Here is a 22,271-nt window from a genome sequence, read left to right as displayed (position 1 = left end):
CTGCAACTACACATAGTTAAATAAAAAAAGTTTATAAAAAAAAAGTTTTTTTTCAAGTGACAGTAAGGATTAACATTAAAACTTAAAACGAACACGTATTAATACGTATATGAGAGGGGCTGCTCCTCCTCAATGCCCCGCTCTTTACGCTTAAGTCTTTTAGTACTTTAAAAAAAGCTCCTTATTGTTCTAATTAAACGAGCCTTCTGTTTTGGGAGTCGTTCTTAAGGAATTGGGGCGAAACTCAAACTTAAGCGTAAAGAGCGTGGTATTGGAGAAGAGTAACCCCTCTCATATGTGTAAAAATTTCTGTTCGTTTTCAGTTTTAATTTCGCTCCTTATTTTCAGTTGAATCAATTTATCTTAGTATAATTTCTGATGATTTTTCTAAATAACACCGGGGAATCTGGCTCCACCTCCACGAAAAAATCCCTCCTCCACACGGATATATTCTCTAGACAATTCAACCCTGGTGAAAATTTACCCCGGACAATTTCCCTTAACATTTCCACGCGTAAAATTGAGTCAGCAAAGAGAAAGCAGGACATAAGAAGAATTTCTTGTAGGAGCTCTGGCAAATCCCCCCAGCGTAAAATTTCCACTAAAAAATTCACCCCCTTGAAACTTCCCTTCCCGTGGAAAATTATCCCCATGGAAGATATCCCAGCAGAAAATTCGCCCCCTCCCCGAATAATGTACGCATACTTTCCACTAACAAATACTATGCATAAACAATGAGCAAATTTTATACTTTAAGTACCTTTCCCCAGAAGCTATGGGGGTCATGATATCTTCAAAGGCACAGTTATTCGGCCTTCGGCTATGATGAAAAAATGGCTACTTCAAAATTGTAATGGGAGGGGGTTTTATAGCCCTCAATGCTTTTGGTCAATTAAAAATGGCACTAGAACTTTAATTTCAGTTCAAATGATCCCTCCCCCGATATTCTAGGACCAATGCGACAATACAATCACCCCTTGTAAAAACAATCAAAAAAAATAATAAATAAACACGCACCTGTGGTCTTTCTTCTAGTAAAAAATACAAAATTTCACGTTTTTGCAGAAAAGAGCTTGAAATGAGTAAGACTAGACTTATTGAAAATTACATATGTGAAATCAGTAACACAAGCTAATTCTTTTGATATATCTATTTGTATAAAAATTCCATTTTTTAGAGTTCAATTACTATTGAGTCGGGTTGCTCCTTACTTATAGTTCATTACCAGGAGCTGTTTGACTCCCAACATAAAAGCTTACAGAAATTATGTGAGTATGGAATACCTTTTTCAATCTTGGTCAGCACTAGTAACTCTATTACCAGTGCTGTCTTAGCTTTTAAAAAAGAGTGGAAACATTACAAAGCAGCGGGATTAATAAGAAAGAGATTATTCCTCTATTATTTTATTCCATTAATATTACATCCTATTAATTTTAAAATTAATGAATTTGTTTTTTAATTACAATCTATAATATTTTTATATTTAATAACTACTTAAACAATACAGTTTTATAAGTTGCGCTTGATTTTCATTGTTGTATTAATATTTTAATATTAACATTTATTTACAGTTTATTAATTCTTAACTGGGATCCATGTTAAGTCTAAATAATCAAATATTACTTAAATAATAACGGTTGTGCATATTGTGATTTAATTTCATTAGTCTATGTATGCATTATATTTTTTTAAGCCAATTATGTTCCCCGAGGATGATGAAATCAAACAAGCAAAACAGGCAGCTGAAATTGCCAAATTGCCTGTTTGCCAAATTGCCAAATTGTCATGCTCATGAGCATGAAATTTACCTGAAATTGCCAAAAAACATGCAGCTGAAATTGGTCAATAGAAAATAAATAGAAGGCATGAAGACATTGGCAATCAAGCTAAAGAATGCATAAGAGATGTCAGAAACTAACACTGCCGCATTTATGGACTGGCAGAGAATAGTCAAAGAGAAAATGGCGAAAAGCTAAATACCCATATCAAACAGTTTGTGGTAACGATCTGTAGCAGGGAACGACCCGGTTCAACAGTAACCGAAACTAAAAATAGAATTTTTATACCAAAGATATATCAAAAGATTTAGCTTATGTTACTGATTTCAAGTATATAAGTTTCATTAAGTTAAGTCTTACCAATTTCAAGCTCTTATTTGAAAAAACGTGGAATTTTGTATTTTTTACTAGAAGAAAAAATGGTGACGGTCCGTTTCCCCCCTCCACCCGCCTATGTCCCTGGATCTAATCCAAATTGAAAATAGAGCATCTGAGACATAAGATCTTTCTATATAACAAGTTTCGTTAAGATCCGATCATCCATTCGTAAGATAAACTTACCTCAATTTTCACGATTTTATTTACAATAGCGTTAATCCCAGGCTGAATAATGGATAATCTATCCTGCATTTAAATAATTTGCCGAACTAATTTATTTTGACTATATGTGCATAGCGTCGGTAATAAAGATATGTTTAAATCGAATTCGGTTTGATACCAATAGTTACATCAAAAGAATCGCATTTTAATTATGATTTTAAACATATAAGTTTCATCAAGTTTAGTCTTACCCATCAAAAGTTACGAGCCTGAGAAAATCTACCTTATTTTAGAAAATAGGGGAAACACCCACTAAAAGTCATAGAATCTTAACGAAATTCACACCATCAGGTTCAGTGAATCAGAGAACCCAACTGTAGAAGTTTCAAGCACCTATCTACAAAAATGTGGAATTTTGTATTTTTCGCCAGAAGACAGATCATGGATGCATGTTTAATTACTACGAAATATTAATTTTTGACTTTTTACTATGTACATGTTGTTATCAAGGCAAAAAAAATTGTCAGGCGGTTGTTACATTTAGTTGATTTACTTAAGATATCAATGATAGTGGAAATGAAATCTGACTATTTAAACTAGTTAATTGGAAGCTTACATTGCCATACAAATCACAAAAATAGAGAAGACCTCATTATACAGTTCTGCAGTTTTCGGTAGTATAGGGACCAAGCATGAAAGAAAGAAAAATGGGCAAAAAATCAGTACTGACTGCCTGCACTCATGGTAAATCTTTATTTACCAACATTTCTTATCACATTTATTCTCGTGTAAGTTCATAGATATGTGCCAGAGACTTGGAAAATACATCTCAAGTTTAGTTGATAATACTGGTCCAGTTATTATCCTTTGGCACAATGCCAGTGATAGGAATGAGACAGTCTTGGTCATCTATTGCTCATGATAATCCTAAGTTCAATCTAAATTATCTGGTAATTGGTCATGGTAAATTGGTCATGGTAAAATTGGGTATTGTGATATTTTACCATAATGTTACAGATCCCATGGAATTGGTATTTTACCCGTTTTACATAATTTACCTATTTTACGTATTTTGCGGGTATTTTACGTGGTTTGCCAGTATTGCACACATTTTAAGAACATATTTAGCTTACATATATTGAGCTTACACAGCCATATATATCGCAAAAATAGAGAAGACTTAATTATGCAGTTCTGCAGTTTTTGGTAGTGCAGGAACCAAGCATGAAAGAAAGAAAGTACTACTACTACTAATAATAATGATAATAAATTACTGCAGCACCAAGCCGCCTGAGGCCAACACAGCTACGCACGTTCCTCCTCCAACCTCATCTATTCAAGGCCTCCCTCTTTACACCCTCCCAGGAAGTTCCCATTTCCTTTAAATCTTTATTTATGACATCCTCCCAGCCCAGACACGGACGACCTGCTTTCCGTGTAGCCTTGGACGGTTGGCCAAAAAGGACAATCTTCAGCAATCTGTCAACCTTCATCCGCAGAACGTGGCCTAGCCATCTCAACTTTTTTTACATTATAGCCCTAGAAAGCGGGATTGAACCACATTTTTCGTACAACCCTGTACTTGACTATTTTTACTGACTATTACTGTTTGAAATACGGTGAGTCAGCCGGGTACCCAGAACAATTCGTAGGCATTTTCTCTGGAAAACATCTAGTAAATTTTCATCTGGTTTTCGGAGCGCCCATGCTTCAGAGTCATATTTGACCACTGTCATCACTGTAGCTTCCATTATTCTAATCTTGGGTTACAGACTTATCTTTCTATTCATCCAAACTTTTTTTAACTGTGAAAAAACACCCTGAGCCTTAGCTATTCTGCTTTTAACATCTTCACTGTTCCCACCATCTTTGCTAATAATACTACCAAGGTAAGTGAAGCTCCCAACCTGATCAATCTTTTCGTTACCCAATGTCACCTTTTCATCTACACTTATTCCTAGCCATAGTGGCTTAATCTTCTTAACATTAATTTTCAAGCCTATCTTGGCACCCTGAACTCGCAATATCTCTAAAAATTCATTCATTTTGCTCACACTTTCATCTAATATGAAAGAAAGAATGAAACATGAAAGATAGAAAAATGGGCAAAAATCCACAAAAAAAAAACACTAAAGCATATTGCACTAAATAGCTTAAGCTTCTTACAGATGAAAAGAGTGCTTAAACTTGTTCCACTTATTTATTTTTCATGAGTCGAAGTGGCAACACTGACACAAATGTGGTTCTGCCCTCAAACCTTCATGATTTTGAAACAACCAAAAGACAAATCTTAGAAAGGTTTTTAGGTATGAGCAGACCCGAGATGGATCCAGGGAGGAAAACATGTTTTTATTTTGATGTCCTTGGTGCTTTGAGCATACATGAACTGTCAGTTAGTGATTGACTGTAAGCAAACCAAAACGTAAGTTAATTGCAGAAACTGACTAATAGCAACTATATTTTATTATTTTTGATACGTATTGTATTGTATCAGATTAACGACGCTTCTTCACTACTAAGGTCCCTGCGTCGGTCCTGCAGTGCATTGCTGCAGCATGATTCGATCTCTAGGTCCCGTATTACCAAGCTAAGGTCAAACCCACTGCGCCACCACAGGACGTGATTTTTGATACACAATGTTCAGTCTGCTGTTTTAAGCAGATTGATTTCTAGGAGCATCTGCGTTGAAAATGAGAGCTTACTCTTCTATTGGTTGCTGAGAAGAAAGTGCCTAACATAGTTTTTTTCCTTTTACTTTGTCTATTTTTGCTATTGTAAAATTCTCTCCCCCTTCCACTACAGCTTTGATTGCCTGATTCTTTTAATCATACATTGTTGTTTTTACTGAGATATACGTAATTATTTTTAAAATCGCGAATGCTTTTGATTGAAATCACGATATCAAGTAGTTTTATTGCGTGCCAAATATTTCTGTAGGTATTTCTTGCTGCACTGTTTTACATAAAACTCATTATACTTGCTATTTTTTGTTAGTAGCATACCCTTGCAAGCAACTCGTTTGGTGTGATACCGAATGATTTTACTTCTGGTATTTGAAATTAAGCTATCCACTACTAAGCCAGCAGCAGAAGAAGATGATCCTTGATTGCAAGAACCACCTTGTAGGTGGTTCCACCTTGTAGAACCATCTTTGTAGGATATTGAACATCAACTGGAGAAACCACGTTACCAGCCAAATCCTTTCTTCTTCATTGTGCTGAACTGGAGAAATAGATATTCAAGCTGACAAAGAAGGCACTGCTTAGAGAATGTTATCGATACGGCGGAAGATAGACTTGTTTTTGTACAAAGAAGATCTAACTCAACTGTTTCCCTTTCTTGTCAACAGGGTTTTAGACCTAGCAGGTCTTTTTGTTCAAACCTCCTTGACACACATAGTTGGATAGCACAACGGCAAGAAGAGAATATAGTTATTAGCATTATATCTTTAAATCTGATCAATGCATTTGACAGGGTCTACCATGGAGAATCATCCTGAAATTTCATACTTTTGGAACTAATGAGGGCATCCCTTTATTACAACAATATGAGACAAAAATGCCTGAACTGTAGGTCTAATGGAAACTTATGCTACTACAAAGCTAAATTCTTTAATAAGTATCAGCAGAACAGAAGAGAATAAATTAAAAGTTAGATTTTCTGCTGGAATATGAAGGATAGCATTAGACACAATTCCCCTCTTAAGTGATCTCTCAACACAATATGACCAGACCTGTATACAAGAACAACTTCTGATAGAAGACAGCATAGGTATCATTGTGGCCTTGACCTGATTGAACCCTCCAGCCTACAGCCTCTAATGTATATTTAACAAAATGAGCATTTAGAAGCTGCCCAGGCTGACAATGTGTTCATGGTAAATCTTCATTTGCCAACAATTTCCTATTACATTTATTCTGGCTGTAAGTTTAGGGATATATGCAAGAAATTTGAAAAATGTATCTCATGCTACGTCAAGGATCCTGGTCCAGTTATTATCCTTAGGCAGAATGCCAGTGATAACAATGAGACAGTCTTGTTCATCTATTGGTCACAATAATCCTAAATTGAATCTAAATTATCTGGTAGATGATTAGCAAAAATTTCATCCTCAACTAGTGTTGTAACTGGTAAAATTGGTCATGATAAAATTGGGCATTTTATGCATTTTACTGTAATTTTACAGACCCACATGACATTGGTATTTTACATGTTTTACATAAGTTACCTATTTTATATATTCTGTCGGTATTTTATGTGTTTTGCCAATATTGTACATATTTTACAAGGGCTTGCAATTTTCACAGCACAAAAGCATGAAGATGATCTTTGTTCTCTAGATAGATATTCAGATATTCAGTCTCTTCTTATCAAAACAATAAATTGTACTATAGTACAGGTAATTATAATTATAAAATGGTGAAATATGAGCTGAAATAAAATTATGTTAGTTCTCTGAGCTGTTACAGACAGGAAGGGCTACAAGCAGAATTGACATATGACAAAGAAGACAAAAGAAATTAAATAGCAAAGAAAGAGGGTAATGTCAGCCAGTGGACAGAAAAGAAGTGAAAACAACAAAAGCAGATATTTTGTCAGGGTCTTCAGTGCTCAAAAAAAAAAGAAGGAAAACTAACGTTTTGAAGTAACTCTTACCAGAGCAGAAGAAAGACTGAATCAAATAAACCAAGCCAGAATAAATGAAATACTATTCACCAATTAGATTAGGGAAGAATTCTCTGCTTAGTGATTGACTTAGCTTGTCTACTGACCTAATTTTTGTTAAAAAGGTGGTCAGTTGATCTTAATTTAAGCTGAAGAAAAAATATTATATATATCCTTTAATTTTAGGTTATTGTAATTTGGGTTCATAGGAATATTTGAAGTATCTTTATTTAAAGCAAAGTCTCTAAATCTGGATTTTTTTTAGATTCCTAAAAAAATGTGGGAAGCCGTTTCCTTTATATATCAAAGTTGCCTCATCAAAGGAACTAAATGATCTGGATTTTCAATGATTTGAGGGCTAAAGAGGAATCAGTATCCTCATTTTTATTTCAAACAGTTCATGGTAACAAACTGTAGTAAGGAACAACCCGGCTCAATAGAAACCAAAACTCTAAAAAATGGAATGTTGATATCAATAGCTACATCAAAAGAATCGCATTTTAATGCTGATTTTAAATATATAAGTTTCATCAAGTTTAGTCTTACGCATCAAAAGTAACGAGCCTGAGAAAATTTGCGTTATTTTAGAAAATAGGGGAAAACACCCCCTAAAAGTCATAGAGTCTTAACAAAATTACACCATCAGATTCAGCATATCAGAGAACCCTACTGTAGAAGTTTCAAGCTCCTATCTACAAAAATATGGAATTTTGTATTTTTTGCCAGAACGCAGATCACGGATGCGTGTTTATTTGTTTGTTTGTTTTTGTTTTTTATTTGTTTTTTTTTTGTTTGTGTTTTTTTTTGCCAGGGGTGATCGTATCGACCCAGTTGTCCTAGAATGTAGCGAGAGGGTTCATTCTAAAGGAAATAAAAAGTTCTAGTGCCCTTTTTAAGTGACCAAAAAATTGGAGGGCACCTAGGCCCCCTCCCACGCTAATTATTTTCCCAAAGCCAACGGATCAAAATTCTGAGATAGCCATTTTATTCAGCGTAGTCGGAAAACCTTATAACTATGTCTTTGGAGACGACTTACTCCTCCACAGTGCCCGTGGGAGGGGCTACAAGTTACAAACTTTGACCAGTGCTTACATATAGTAATGGTTATCGGAAAGTGTACAGGCGTTTTCAGGAGGATTTTTTGGTTGGGGGGAGGGGTTGAGAAGAGGGGGATAATTGGGGGAACTTTCCATCAAGGAATTTGTCAAGGGGGAAGAAAATTTCCATGAAGGGAGCGCAGGATTTACTAGCATTATTTAAAAAAAAATGAAAAAATAAATATAAAAAGTATTTTTTCAGCTGGAAGTAAGGAGCAGTATTAAAACTTAAAACGAACAAAAATTATTACCCATATGAGGGGCTCACCTCCTCCTAATAACTCGCTCCTTACGCTAAAGTATTTTTAGTAATGTCAACTATTTATTCTACGGCTTTTGTGATTCAGGGGTCATTCTTAATGAATTGGGACAAAATTTAAGATTTAGTGTAAAGAGAGAGGTACTGACGAGGGGGCGAACCCTCTCATATGTGTAATAAAAACATGAGAATAAAAAATTCTTTACGTAAGCTAATTTATAAGTTACGCATATCTTTTACTAATAAAAAGATTCGTAAAAAATTAAAAGTTCTAGTTGCCTTCTTAATTAACCAACAAACTGGAGGGCAACTAGGCTTCCTCTCCCGCTCTTTTTTTCTCAAAATCATTCGATCAAAATTATGAGAAAGCCATTTAGGCAAAAAAAATGCAAATTTCGTTTTAATTATTCCTCTGTGGAGAGCCAAAATCAAAACATGCATTGATTCAAAAACGTTCAGAAATTAAATAAAAAAAAAACAAGTTTTTTCAACTGAAAGTAAGGAGCAACATTAAAACTCAAAACAAACAGAAATTACTTCGTATATGAAAGGGGCTGCTTCCTCATCAACGCGCCGCTCTTTACGCTAAAGTTTTACACTAAAGGTTACTGTTTTAAAAAGAAGAGTTGAGAGAAAGAGTCAAACTTTAGCGTAAAGAGCGGGGCGTTGATGAGGAAGCAGCCCCTTTCATATATGAAGTAATTTCTGTTCGTTTTAAGTTTTAATGTCGCTCCTAACTTTCAGCTGAAAAAAAGTTGTTTTTTTATTTAATTAAATTTCAGATCTGAGAGAAATCTTGTGTTCATGCTATTGTTCCCCCCAGGAGCCAGCGTTTGCCCCCCCCCCCCTTGAAAATATCCTCTGTAGAAGAACTAGCCCCTCCCCTCGGGGAATTCCCCCCTCCATTTTCGACCTAGATAAATCCAGATCTTCATTAGAAGGAAAATTGAAATTCTACACTCCTGTTTAAGTCAGAGGCAACTGTAGGTCAATAGTATTGCCTATAGTAAAGACCCACAAGAATTCAAAGTATCAATATTTGTTAATTTGTTTTTTCTCAGAGGCCCTTCATGTGGAAGGGGTGGTTGAACAAGCTTTGGAGGGGGCTCAGTCAATTGAAAGTTCTAGTGCTCCTTTTTAAGATTTACCCTGCTTTTCAGCCAATTACCACTGAATTACTTGTTACCAACTACACTGTCTTTAAGAAACTCTTATTCCAGTTTAACAGCCTTTGTGTTTGTGTCAGCTGTTGTTTTGAAGAATCTTAAGATAAATAAAGAATTAATTCTAAGGGAGACAAAAGGAAAGGTTGGAGGTAGCAATTGACATATAATCCTGAGGGTTCTATCCAGGACTTTCGTTGGGGAAGGGGGGCTTTAGAACAGGCACAGTCACCTGAATCAGAACCTGAGTCTGAAGGAGAGGAGCTAGATTTGCCAGCGGATCCTGTCAAAGACAGTCTTAATGATAAAGCAACTGAATATTCTCCTTAATAGGAGAATATATACCATATAACATGCCTGGTATATGATATGAGAAATGTTGCTATTTAAATATGCAAGGCTGTTAAGGTAACATTTCTGATGCCCAAATATAGAAAAAAAATTCTTAACCAAAGTCAACTGTTTGAAGTGCTTTAGAAATCCTGACAAAATAAAATGGACAACAACAAGCAGATATCAGCTAACAACAGATAACAACAATCAGATAACAACAAGCAGATATCACAATCACAAACAATATACAAAGTATTTGTATTTATTAAAAATTAATAAATTATTAAAAATTTATTAAAAATTAAATAAATTCACGTTGTTTCAGCTGAAAGTAAGAAGCAACATCAAAAATCCAAAATGACAGAAATTATCCCATATGTGAATAGGTTGCCCCTACTTCTAAGCGCCTTGCTCTTTATGCTATGGCTTTTAAGTTCTTTTGAAAAAGCTTTTTATTCTAATATAGTGGTCCTTGCATTTCAACAGTTTTTCTTAAGAAATTGTGAACGTTCAGTATCCTTCCATTTTATTTTCTTGTGAGTAGGGATATGCTGGACCTTGAATTGTTTTCCCTTTCTTCATAGCTTGGAAGAAAATTCAGAAACTGCCTTTAGATCTAAATCAGGGCCAGAGAAACAAACTGAGCCCAGCAGAGATACAGCATCTGAAGATCAGTCAAAACCACTACATTATCTCCACTCATGTTGCAATGAAACTTCTAAAGCCATCTTAATTGCTTGGAGCCCTGCTAAAAGTATGGAATAAGATAGGGTAATATTAAGGTTTAAGCAGGGATGCAATAGAAATAACTGTTAAATGTTCTTAACCTGGACCATCAGAAGTACTTCAATGTAATCAGGGTAATGCTTAGACTTCTTCTCATTTCAAATTGAATATACTTCCTCATTTGACTAATGCACTTTGTCATATGGCAGATATTTGGAGATTGCAATGAAGGGGGATCAACTTCCAATGTGGCAAGTTTACAAAAAAACTAACTGAGCTAGTAGCTATTTTCTAGAAATGCTGATTAGACACCAAGCAGAAGCAACATTAACAGGCTAGTTTTTTTATTATTATCATTTAATTATGTAATTTTGAAACAATGTACAATTTGGCACATATTCAATAAAGCAGGCTTATCTTTTTTTATTTGTTTGTTTATTTCAACTTTACTTTCTCTGGGATATTAAATTTTGCTGTATGAAAGCAATGTGTAATTTAGCTTATTTTCTGGCAAGATGTCACTTTAAATTGATTTACAAGGGAGCAATTATTTGAAAAAAATTGAAATTTGAATTGAGTGGTATGATTACACTTAAGAAAGTAAGTTAATTTAAACATCCCTAAATTTATCTTCAAGAATTTTACCACACTTAGATGTAATTAAACATGATGTAACAAGGAAAATGTAAAATTTTACTAGGCTTAGACATAATTAAACATGATGTAACAAGGAAAATGTAAAAAATTCAAAATTTCACCAAATAATGAAACAATAATTCTGTTGCTGCAGTGTTTAATTTAGCAGAATATTGAGAAATTTTCCATTTTAAAGAGAAGAAATCAGATAGAAACAATAAAATACACTATTTGACTCTCTAGTTAATGTTCTTTTAAAATATAACCCCAGCTGTTGCAATTGTGTCCCAAGCATCACAACCCCTTAACCACTCACCTAATTAAAAGGACATGGGAAATGTATAATATAACCTATATAATTACACCATAAGGGGCAGCATAGAGGAATAGCAGTAAAGCATATTAACCATAATTATTCTTTATAATCTGAAGTAAGAAATGTATTCTCAGCATGTTTCCTTCTCATCAGTCCTAATTCTACCCAGGGGTGTAATTTTGTCAAAACCCTGGGGGAAGGGGGTAAATTTTGAGCCAATTTTCCCAAAGCAAGTGAAAATAACAGAGAAAACTAAAAAATGGGTCATATATTACTGCAAAGGTACAGATATACTAAAGAAAACTGGACTGTTTCTTTGAATACTTGAATTATGCAGGCTTATCCTAATTTTGACAACATTTTTGCAGAAATTAACTTCTGCTGGGGGTGTAAGCTCTGGATTCCTTTCTTTAAGTTTTATTCATATAACTAGACTATTTTTCAAGAAATACTTACAGAAAGCCCCTCAACTAGAACTTTACCCTTATAAATAGCCTTAGCCTAAAGAAGACACAACCCTGAAACAAGTAGACCTAGCTTGGCAAATTTCAGAAGGCTGTATGTTGGTAGTACCCAACTTAAGTAAAAAAAAAATGGAAACAAACCTTTCTATGCCTGATTTTTGCTGCTAGTGATGTTGCACTATCAAGGAGAATTAAATCATTGATGTCTGGGAGTTCTCTTTTTGGTTTAGGATAAATGACTTTTTGAAATATAAAGTTTGCAGCCAAGTCCCATGTCCTAAATAGTATTCGAAAGACCACAAAAAGTATTTTAGTGAATCTTTTCATTGTCGTCCTCTTTCTTTTGGAAATAAGCGTCTTGAGTACAAAATAAACTTCCAACAGGTTATCAAATGGGAACAGGTTTCAACTTTCAACAGGTTTTCTGCTGGGCTTGGTCACGTATCCCCTATTCAAACATTCACTTTACCAGAGTCATCTACTTTGTCCGTAACATAAGCCCAAGCCATAAATCAACTAACTTAGAGAAGAGAGAAAGAGAGAGCGTTGTATTTAAAAACTATCGTAGCATAGCTAAATTCAGTTTTTTACAAATTCCTACATTTAAACAAAAATCACACACTACGGCTCAACATTGAAAACCAATGTGAAGAAAGACACACAAAAGTTGGCGTAATACTTAGCTCGTACTTTAGTGGGTAGAAGTTTATTTTGTAACCGAGTTCGACATTTGGAAGGGGCTGGTTCGGGTAGTAGTGATCGGTGGCTTGTATTTTCTAGGACGGATTTCCCAAATTGCAGAATCATGTGTTCAAGCCGGACTTTAAGTGGAGATAAATTCAGTTTCGTGAGGGCATGATCATAGGGTATGTTGCAGTTTCGGAGTATAATCCCCGTTGCTCTATTCTGGGCACTCTCTGTCGTGTAATAGGTACGCCGTTCGGATAGCAAATGGACCCCACACCAGGCACGGGTACTCGAGCAACGGGCGAACATAACACCTTAGTTAGGAGTTGACCCCACTCAGAAATAAAAGCTTTGCGAGGATCCCATGACATAAATAGCTTATTAAAACCGTTCACGAGGCTAACAAATTGTTATTCATATCACTTTATATGCTTTGAGTACGTCAGGACTCTCAATATGGATACGTGGCTATATTTGACTTAGCTATAGTTAAGTAAACCATACTTCTGAAAAGGCGCAAAGGTCGAAAGCTAACTTTTGTATCAGTTGTAAGAGTTAAAAGAAAGCCCACCAAAGGATTCTGAATGAGGCTTATTATTTTTCAAGTTAAGGTGGTTTCTTTTGACTATTTAGAATTATATCAATTATTTTTAAGTTTCGAAATTAAGCTCCAAATGGAAATTATATATATTAACAAATCAAAAAAAGACACAAAAATAGAATATCAACTAATCTTCAAGATCGAAACTTCAAAACCGAAACGATGTTTCGGCAAAACTTACTTAGGTAGTATTATTAGTTGAGGCGGTGGGTACAAGGAAGATGTTAAAAGTGGAATAGACAGGGCCCAGGTGTTTTTCTTCACAGTTGAACAAAGTCTGAAAGAGCAGGAAGATAAGTCTGCGAACCAAGCTTAGCATATCTAGAAGCTACAGCGATGATGGTCATGTATGGCTTTGAAGCATGGGCGCTCCAAAAAGCAGATGAAGATTTGCTAGATGTTTTCCAGAGAAATTGTCTACGGATTGTTTTGGGTGCCTGATCGTATTTCAAGCCGTAAGCTGTACGAAAATTGTGGTTCAATCCCACTTTATGGCTATAATGCAAGAAAGAATGATATGGCTAAAACATATTATGCAGATGAAGGATGACAGATGGCCAAATATTATCCTTGTCGGCCAACCGTCTACGGTAACACGAAAATCATGTCGTCCTCGAATAGGATGGATAGATGTCGTAAGGAAATATTTAAGAGAAACAGGAACTTCTTGGGAGAGTGTAAAGAGGGAGGCTTTGAATAGACTAGGATGGAGGAAGAGCGTGCGTAGCTGTGTTGGCCTCGGGCGGCTTTGTGCTGCAGTGAGTTAGTAGTAGTAGTATTTAGGCAAAAATAAAAAATCGGAAAAAATAAACAAATTTTATTTGAGGAAAACTAATATCACCTTTAATTCTTAAAAGATCAAGATCTTTCTATCCGAGTTGGAAAAAAACCTACCTTGTCTAGAGAAACAGTTACCTCCAGAATATAAAGGAAACAGATTTGCAATGGCAGCTTAGGAAATTATTTCTTAGTGTGTAGTGCATTTTTCAGATGTAAAAGAGTACACAGCTCCTTGCTTATTTTTCATGGCATTAAACGCCTAAATATAATAAACGTCAACATCAATAAATTTGAAAAAAAAATTATATTTTTCGAAATAAGGATTTATGTTAATATTTCCCAAAAATGTATGAGGGACAGAAAATATTTGCTCAATTTTCTGATGAGGCAAGGTGAAGTTCTACCAGTATTCAAAGTCATTTGATTTTTGAAAAGTTTTGCGTCGAGGCTTAGTTATTGGCAAAGTCAAAACTTCAAAATAGAAAAAGTCACAGAAGAAATTTCATTTCTGGAAAATCAATGTCAGCTACAACTCTTAGAACACCAAAATCCGTCTATCCACATTGGGGAAAAAAATCTACCTTGAATAGAAGAAAAAAGTTGCCTTTAGGATAAAAAAAAATTGGCGCGTCATGACAGCTTTGAAAATTATTTTCAAGTGAACAAAGCAATTTCGGATCAAACCAAGTTCATGTCATCTTGTGTAGCCTAGTTTTCACAGTATTACTCAATCAAATCATACATAGCAGAAAACAACCGATAATTCGGAATCTGGCATTTAAGATAAACTTTTCCATAATTATTTCTAAGAAACCTAAAAGAGACACAGAATCATTTCTCTGATTCTCGGAGAGATAATTTAATGTTTGGTAGGAGTAAGACATAAAATTATTTTGAAAAAATTTATTTTTACCAGCTAGAATAGTTTGTTTTGACACCATATACAATATGGAGAGTAAGACTGTTTTTTTTTGGAAAACTACTCAAAATCTTACAAATTTAATTGAAGCTCCCTCGCTTCATGATTACCCCCCAAAAAATCTAAGTTTGGATCTCTAACCACTTCGAAGCTACAGACCTTTCACCACGAGACAAAAAATAGCTGCGGAACCAGTAGTGCTGCTTCTCAACATCAAGACGACGATTGTTGGTTGTAAGAGATGCAGATTTACATAGCCGATTTGCTTGCTTCAGACGCCTTAGGAAGCCATTGTTGGTGTTACGAAATATCAAGCGCAATGAGCTTCCAAAAACATACACTATCTAGATGTTATTGTAAACATGCCAGATGCTAGAACAACATGCTAGATTTAACCCCAAGCGCGGAAGATCTGCTTTCCGTTTAGCTCTAGATAGTTGGCCGAAAAGGACAATTATTGGCAATTTGTCATCCTTCATCTACAGAACGTGTCCTAGCGATCTCAACCTTTCTCTCATTATCGCCATAGAAAGTGGGATTGAACCGCACTTTTCGTACGGCCTACTTTTTGAAATACGGTCAGTCAGCCAGATACCCAGAACAATCCGTAGGCAATTTCGTTGGAAAACATTTACAAAGTCTTCTTCCGTTTTTCGGAGCGCCCATTTTTCAGAACTATACTTGATCCCACTTATCACTGCCTTCCAATGCTATAATCTTGGTTCACAGACTTATCTTCGCATACTTCTAAACTTTTTCCAACTGTGAAAAAACACCCTGAGCCTTGGCTATTCTATTTTTAACATCTTCACTGCTCTTGTCGTCTTTACTAATAATGCTACCCAGGTACGTTTAGCTACCCACTTGATCGATCTTTTGGTTACCCAACGTCACCTTTTCATCTTCACTTATTCCTAGCCTTTGCAACTTGGTCTTCTTAATTTTCAAACCTATTCTAATACCCTGAACTCTTAAAACCCCTAAAAGTTCATTCATTTTGCTCACACTATCACCTAGGATGCTTAAATCATCAGTATGATCCAAGTCCAGGAAATTTTTCTTCCTCATTTTATTTCGTGCTCTCCCATTGCCTCTTCTGTGCTCCTTAAAACAAAATCCATATAAATAGGGATAGAATACGACTCTGCTTAACTCCTAATTTAATACGAAACCACCTACTAACCTCATTTCCTACCTTAATCACATTAGTGTTATTCTCGTACATAGCACTAAATGTTTTAATGTTTCACTTTAATGTTTTTGTCTAGTAAAGCATGCAAGAATAAGACCTTCACTAAAGCTCTTCTACCAGCTGAATCAAACGCTTGCTCTATAAAACAGAGGACTAAAGGTGTTTGATGACTCACTTAAGGGCATATGCAGATACAGACTTAATATACATATACTCAAGTACCTTTGTAAGTGCTCAAGTATATACGTAAATAAAGAATTGAAGATTGAAAAACCATCGAATTTTGAATTTTTTATAGAACCAAAGGCTTCTGTTTTTAAGTTGGGACATGATAAAGACCGAATCAGAATCCGTCGTTTCATTAGTGGTAGCCATTTCATTAGCCCTTTCATAAGTAGCCAACCAAAGCCAAACGTTTCTCGAGGAAACTCCTTAATAGTGACTTGAAGATACAGAAACACGATGGGTCTTTTGTGTAATCAAACGAAGTAAATATATTTTTCTTTGCTATTAGTTCTTCTTTCCTACCAGTCAATGAAGAAACATTGAAAATCTTTCGGCTAGTTTTTCTGAGGAACAGCTTGTAGAAATACCGATTATGTAGTTTGCAAGGATTTTGAAAAGCTGAAAAGGGACTGTTTTTCGCACCTAGGCAAAGTGCCTTTCAAGATACTTTTAAAATTTGCGGTATTTCTCGCTAAGCCAGTGGCGTTTATTTTCAACCAATACCCCAGAGAGCAAACGTTCTCTCAAGCCTGGAGGAAAACTTAAGTGTACGTTATTCCTTGATAAAATAACCCAAACCCTTAGATGAGCTCCTACCAATATCAATAACTCCTAATGTAGCCAAATTCACTAAGTCGTTCATGTACCGTAAATTTTTTGATGCAAATAAGCCCCTGCCTCGACCCTTTCCAGGCCACGTGCCTTAAAGATGGCAGTAAGACTCCCTGCTTAGTCCAGCTTCACCATCTAATCACAGAATGGCCAGACAAAGCGAGTACCACAGTTCATCTACTCTTGGCCGATTACGGCGAGGTGTTTGATCAAATCTGCCAAATTGCAGCTTTGCAAGATCTGAAACCAATGGGCGCTAGAAAGGACATTCTACTATTGATAGTGGGACTTCCTGAGATACCGATATCAGTGTGTCAATTCACTTTGTCCTGCAGATATTGATTCTGAGTGGGCAAAGACAATGAGAAACTCCACAAGGCACTTTAGTTGTTGTTCTAGTTTTTAGACATCATTAACTATGTTTTATGTGATACCACTGACGAGACATTTAAATACTGTATGGATCAAATATCTACCCTATTGAAATACCTCATTGAGGTTTTTCAAGTAATTTTCAGTTACACAGTGACCTAAAAGACAAATTTAAAGATGAGTGCAGTTAAAATGGGTTTCAAATTAACGTTAATAGGATCAACGTGACGCGCTTCAATCCTCTGAAAAAAGATATTGCTTAACCTGACCTCTGGCATCCTATCATTTCGACTACAGATAACCTTAGTGTGACAGTGGTCAATTTAGCTCACACATCACGAGCTCTGTGAGAAAGGGCCACTTCGTGCGACGATTTCCAACCACAATGCGTCGACTCAAGTTTTCTACATGGCAACTGCTTCTCGCGTACACTTGTTATGTACACCCTCTGCTTGAATACGCGTGCTGAATTTGGTGACCACTAGTTCCCAAAATTTATGGACTACGGTTGCTGCCAGTAAGATGAATAAGACCAATAGGACTAAGGTACCCAAATGACGACTAAAAAACAGGTGCAAAATGCTCCTTAGAAATCATCATAAGAACTAAGCATGTCACTTAGGCATCTGCCCTCGCAGCTCTATGAGTCCCAACTCTTAAAGATAGCAGGTATCAGCTGATGTAAAAACTTGGGCAATCCGTGTTTTTTGTGCGCAAAGCGTCGTTCCTACTACCGTGTGTTTGTTTATACTACCTCTTCGGCCAGTATAAACACACGCCAAAATAACAAACTTGAACCAGCGCACTGAAATTGGTTCAATGATTCTTTAACTTCTTTGCTTCTAGAGTGATAAACGTTTAATATGTTGTCTAGTGTTTAATAGGTTCTAGAAAGTAGCGTAAATTAGTTGTGACCGCAACTACAATAGCTATTTCTAATAAACGAACTTTGAATATAATTTTCTCTGTGATGTTTTAGTTGTCTGATAGGAAGAAGGAGAACCGATGCAAAAAAAAAACGTATTTCAAGGGTTTTCAAGATGGAGGATGAACACTTTCAGTTGAAGGTGCTCAGTTTTGGCGGTATTGATGTTTTCCTTCTTATAAAAAACACACAATTGAAACAAAAAGAAGAACGAAGACAATAAATAGATCGTGAAAAATTGAAAATTATCCAAATATTTCGGTCAAGACCTCCGCTTGACCGTCCTCAGTTACCCTTTCACCGTTACTGAGAAAGGGTCATCATATTTTAGTTTCGTGTTTTGTTTTAAGGTTGTTTTCTTTTCAGTTAATTCTGCACTGAGGACGGTCAAGTAGAAGTCTTAATCGAAGTGTTTGCATAATTTTCAATTTTTCACTGGCTGTTTATTGTCCTCGTTCTTCTTTTCTTTGCGATTTTGTGTTTTGTCATGATTAGCCAGTGTGGTCTCAGAAATTATTTATTTCCTTTTTATTCCGAAAACCACAGCCATTGTCGAGGGGTTATAACTTCTTTTTCGAAATTTGTGACAACTCTTTTTCATAATTATTTCTTACTTTGAAATGTTACCAAAAAAAAGTTACCATTCCTTAACCAGCTTGAAATACCCGTCCTTTTTCATGAGGCAATCTCTTTCCTAACACGCTTTTAAATTTATGTTACTACGAGCCGTGATTTGTTCTAAACTAGGCAGCAGCTACTTGGTTGATTGAAGCTATGCTTACAACATTTTTTTAAATGCAGAGGTTAGAATATAGCATAAGTCTAATGAAGGGTAAAAGAGGATCTGACTAAGTACTCGACATATTCTTGGCAATACAAAACCAAAAGCACTTGAAAAAAAAGTACTTATTTTTTTATACTATGTCACACCCCATAGTAGCCAAAAGTTGAAAAACACGTTTTGAAAAAAACTACCTAATGAAAAAAAAAATTCGGATCTGACACTAATTCACGAATTGTAACTATTATTTCGGTTAATCTTAATGCGAAAACAAATTTATGGTGATTTCGAAAAAGACTGAAATCCCTCAAAAATGGCATTAGGTCAAAATGAAAAGTGCACTTGGAATCAGCATGGTCGAAAACCATGTATAGGAGAATTACAGCCCTCCGCCTTGAACAACAAGGAAAATCACTTTTTTGCAAGGGTAGCATTTATCTTTTTCGTTTTTCTTTCTTTTTTTTGACGTTATGTTGTGAATACTGTTTTGGGTGTTTGTTGAAGTGTTCTGTCTTAAAGAGGACCTAGCATGATTTTCGTCATTTTCCATGATGTCCCAAAATAGATGAAATTCAACGTAGTTTACTGACTTCATATCATAAGTTCTTGTCTTTGTAGTGGCATATACGTTTCAGTAGCTTCTAAGATACAATGAAACTATATGACTTGTGACTATGTTTTGCAACGAATATGCAAATTCCCCTACCATTGCCATTGCAGCCAAGAAATGATACTAATGATTTGCCAAAAATAAAATAACGGGCACGATATTGAAGCAGTACATTTTAAATTAACATTAGTTATGATATACGAGATATACTTACTGACTTAGAAACGCGTCTAAAAAGCCAATAGAAATTTTTCTTAAACAGAAACTACTAAGAAAGAAATCAGGAATACTGAAGGGTTTCTGACCCAAAAAAGATTTCAAGATTTACGAGTATCCAATTTAGTTCATATACAACAAAATTTGAAACTTAATAAGATAGAAACCACTGATTATAAACCAACACATGTTGTTATATCGTTCGATATAGCTTTCTTACAACCTCAATTGCTGGATACAAAGAAAGAACTGAAGTAGGCTTTGCTTGGTTATATCTTCTGGATTCTTGGGTGTTTTAAATGACGAAAAAGATCAAAGGCAACCAATCGCCAATTTTGCCCCTTGACATCCTTGTGGCTCCACATGGTACTAGATGCTCTCGCAAAAATAGCCTGACACCACCTGCCTCCTCCAGACAAAAAGGATTACAGGCAACTAATCGGCAATTTTGCCCCTAGTGGCTCCACACGGTACTAGATTAAAATTTTTGGGGGCAGCTTGGGTTCGCTATATTGACGTCCTTCGCTTGGGCTCTTTTTATTGACGTCCTTCGCTTGGGTGATGAGTGGGACCTCAGCTCTTGCAAAAATAGCCTGACACCACGTGCCTCCTCCAGCTTCGATCGTTATGGTTGGTAGCTTGAATCTTTGGTCCTCACTGTAAGAGCCAGGCGTTGCATTCCTCTGCAGTCGGAAGCATCAACCACTCTATCAACCTTTTTTTGGCGGTCGAACTATTATAGTATAAATTTTTTTGGACATTTTATGTACATCATTTTGTGTACATACCTATTACATATATGCAAGCATAATTTACGAAGTTTAATTTTAAGATGGCAAAAGTTTGTCAAAGTTTAGTAAAGCCAATAGAGATTAATGTGCAGATACGAGAGCCTAGGTTCCAAGAAGAAGTATAAAAAAAAACACCAAATAATATTTTACAATAAAAGTGTAAATACTTTACAGACTTAATCTACACTAATACGAACAAGTAACCTCTCTAAAACCCATGGGAGAAGGGAAGTAGGCAATTAACAGGTGGAATAAGTCTAAAACAGGTGTGTGGGAGGAGGGTCTTAGTTCTTAGGTATACTAAGAGCTAAGTCCAAAACAAAAGCTGACGCAAGACCGCTTTGAGAATAACATGATTTGAATTATAAATATCTAGCTCGCAGCCAAATTAAGGCGAACATTTGTGCACCACCAGTTTTTATTTTCTATCACTATAGCCCTAGTGGGCGGGCTTGAACCATATTTTTCGAAGAGCTTACTGTTTGAAAGACATTCAGTCAGTCTGGTATCCAAAACAATCCATAAATAATTTCTCTGGAAAACATCTAGCAAATCCTCCTCCGTTTTTCAAAACGCCTTTAGAACCATGCTCGACCATCGTCATCACTGCAGCTTTCAATCTTCTAATAATGGTTCGCAGACTTATCTTCCTGTTCTTTCAAACTATTTTCAACTGTGAAATAGAAAACCCTAAGCCTATTCTTCTTTTAACGTCTTCACTGCAAGAACCGTCTCTAATAATAATCTTACCTTAGTAAGTAAAACTCTCCACTCGATTAATCTTTTTGTTACCCAACATCATCCCTTTATCATCATTTACTCACAGTCTTAGGGACCTAGTCTTCCTGACATTAATTTCCAATCTTATTCTTGCACCCTGGACTCTCAAAACCTCTGAAACTTTGTTCATTTTGCTAATATTTTCATGTAGGACGATCAAATCATCAGCATGATTAAAGTCTAGGAGAGTTTACTTCCCCAAATGATTCCATACTCTCTTATAGCCGTTACAGTGCTCTTTAGGACAAAGCCTATCAAAATGATCCATATAAATGAGGATAGAACGCAATCCTGCTTAAATCCAGATTCAATACGAAACCAGTTACTAACCTAATATGTAGCACTAATCAATTTAAATATATTTGGTATACCATACCTTCGATACATATCTTTTATCGGGTGAATCACACACATACCCATAATCTATAAAAATGAGGACTAAAGGGGTATGATGACTCAGCCACCTCTCAAGTATTAATCTAAGAGTGAAAATTTGGTCAAAGCATCTTCTACCCTTCCTAAACCGAACTATTTTTTTCAAACTTTCTTTACAGTATCTCTAAGTCTAACAAGTATCATCATACTCCTTACTTGCTTCCAACAGAAGTCAAGCTAATGACTCCATAATTACCACACTCCCTCTTATCACCTTTCTTAAAGCGGGATTTAATTAAAGTTTACCTAAAATCGTTAGGTACTTCCCTTTTTTCAAAAGTCATATTCATAATCTTTAGTTGTTTATCTATAACTTCACAACCCTCGTATTGAAAAATGAACTCGTTTACTGTACAATCAGCACTTGG

General features: G+C 35.6%; 1 protein-coding gene across 2 annotated transcripts in view; it reads right to left on the bottom strand.

Annotated features, from left to right (window-relative positions):
• Positions 1-12,448, bottom strand: part of LOC136037339 (fatty-acid amide hydrolase 2-like) — a 206,635-nt gene extending 194,187 nt beyond the window's left edge. For both annotated transcript variants that reach the window (XM_065720010.1, XM_065720011.1), the window contains exon 1: positions 12,119-12,448. In XM_065720010.1, the coding sequence (XP_065576082.1) occupies positions 12,119-12,304 (186 nt within the window). In that variant the 5' untranslated portion in view covers positions 12,305-12,448. The remainder of the gene's footprint in view (positions 1-12,118) is intronic.
• Between the last annotated feature and the right edge of the window lie 9,823 nt (positions 12,449-22,271).

Source organism: Artemia franciscana, chromosome 16, assembly GCF_032884065.1.
Source record: "Artemia franciscana chromosome 16, ASM3288406v1, whole genome shotgun sequence".
NCBI lineage: Eukaryota > Metazoa > Arthropoda > Branchiopoda > Anostraca > Artemiidae > Artemia > Artemia franciscana.
Note: the sequence above shows the minus strand (reverse complement) of the source record. Positions and strands in the feature narration are given on the sequence as shown.